A 1566-nucleotide genomic window follows, 5' to 3' on the forward strand; every position below is an offset into this window, starting at 1 on the left:
CCCCCCCCCCCCCCCCCGCCTCCCCAGTGCAGGATACAGAGGCAGGTGAACATGAGGATGAGGATGGCGGTGATGGACGGCAGGGAGCGCACCAGAGTCCCGGTCACTTCCTGCAGGCTGGTCAGGAAGCTGTGGGCGAAGTTGACGGGGGCGGGGGGATCAGCGGGGCCGGGACGTGTGCCCGGAGCGGACGCCGCCCACAATGCCGTGAACGGGTCGCAGCAGAGTCCCTGGGAGCCCAGGCCTGGGAAGCCCTTCCGGCGGGGTCCCCGCACCCGGGGGTGGGGGTGGGGGGACAGCCATGGCCCGGCTGACCTGAGCCTCCGCAGGACCCGGATGGCCCTCAGGGCCCGCAAACTCTTGAAAACCTTGAAGATCCGGAAGACGCTTTGGTGGTAGACGAAGGAGAAGGAGTTGTACTGTAGCAGCAGGAAGTCGAGCATCGCCATGATCATGATGAAGAAGTCTGAAGGCACAGGGGGCTGGGTGTCACGGGCTCCTGCCCAGGCGCCTCGCCCAGAACCACAGGCCCCCCAACACCGGCGCTCCCTGCCAGGCCCCTTTCGTCCTCAGCCTCTGCCAGCAGTCCAGTGGCTCCCTAGACACACACACACACACACACACACACACACACACACACACCGCATCCCCACCCACCCAGATTGTTCCAGGGGTCCGAAAAATACTTGAAGCCCAGAGCAGTGATCTTGAGGACGGCTTCCACCACGTAGATGCAGAGGAAAATGGAGTCCAAGGCCATGAAGTACCACTCTGCGGGGACACAAGGGGCTCACTCACCGCCATTCCCACGGCCCAGGCCCGTCTCTCCTCCTCCCCTCTGGACCTCACACACAGTCCATTTTAGGGAAGACCTGGCTCTGCCCTAATGGCTGTTGGGTCTTAACTGCTCCGTGCCTCAGTTTTCTTATCTGTAAAACAGCGAGAATACTGTCACTTGGTCTGACCTCCTGACCTCAGGGAACTCGTAGCAGCTTCTGCCTAACTGTCAATCTTATCTTTTAGAAGCTAGGGGAGGAACTGCTGGAACAGAAAAAGAAACATTTGAGGAAGACAGCCCGCACAGAATCAGAGTGCCTCAGCCTCGCGGTGATGTTAAAACCCCTCTCTGAATGCTCATCCCAGGCCCTACTCAAAGGAGCCGGCTTTCCCTTGTTTGGAGAGCACAGCTTTAGAAATGATTCCCCTGGATCTCCTTATTTCTACAAATAAAGATGACCTTGTGAGACAACTCCACCTGGGGTAGTCTGTCTAGAACTCACCGAGCAGTGGACCCACTTTGGTTCGGGAACAATAGCAGTCTGCCTGAGAGCGTTTTCAGGAGCACTGGCTTCACTTAACAGAGTAAGAAGGCAGCCCATCTTATTCTCTGCTTAGTTCATTTACGCGGTGGCAGGTCTTTCTTTCACCTGCTGCCAAGGGTCTCAGGGGCCATCTTCCCCGGTTTTTCCAACCTCACCCCTACAGCCTCCTTCTCAGGGTCTCCTGGCCCTCCTAGGTGACCTGGGTTTCCTCCCGCGAACCCACAAGGCGGCGTCTTTAGGGTCG

The 1566-nt window shown here is 58.5% G+C and overlaps 1 protein-coding gene across 1 annotated transcript in view; it reads right to left on the minus strand.

Moving 5' to 3' along the window:
- Positions 1 to 784, minus strand: part of CATSPER1 (cation channel sperm associated 1) — a 5505-nt gene extending 4721 nt beyond the window's left edge. Inside the window, exons 1-3 of the mRNA XM_040638742.1 lie at positions 658 to 784; positions 316 to 466; positions 38 to 129 (exon numbers count right to left, since the gene is read on the minus strand). Of these exons, the coding sequence (XP_040494676.1) occupies positions 38 to 129; positions 316 to 466; positions 658 to 760 (346 nt within the window). The 5' untranslated portion in view covers positions 761 to 784. The remainder of the gene's footprint in view (positions 1 to 37; positions 130 to 315; positions 467 to 657) is intronic.
- Positions 785 to 1566: the final 782 nt, after the last annotated feature.

Source organism: Ursus maritimus, unplaced genomic scaffold, assembly GCF_017311325.1.
Source record: "Ursus maritimus isolate PB19 unplaced genomic scaffold, ASM1731132v1 scaffold_23, whole genome shotgun sequence".
Lineage (NCBI taxonomy): Eukaryota > Metazoa > Chordata > Mammalia > Carnivora > Ursidae > Ursus > Ursus maritimus.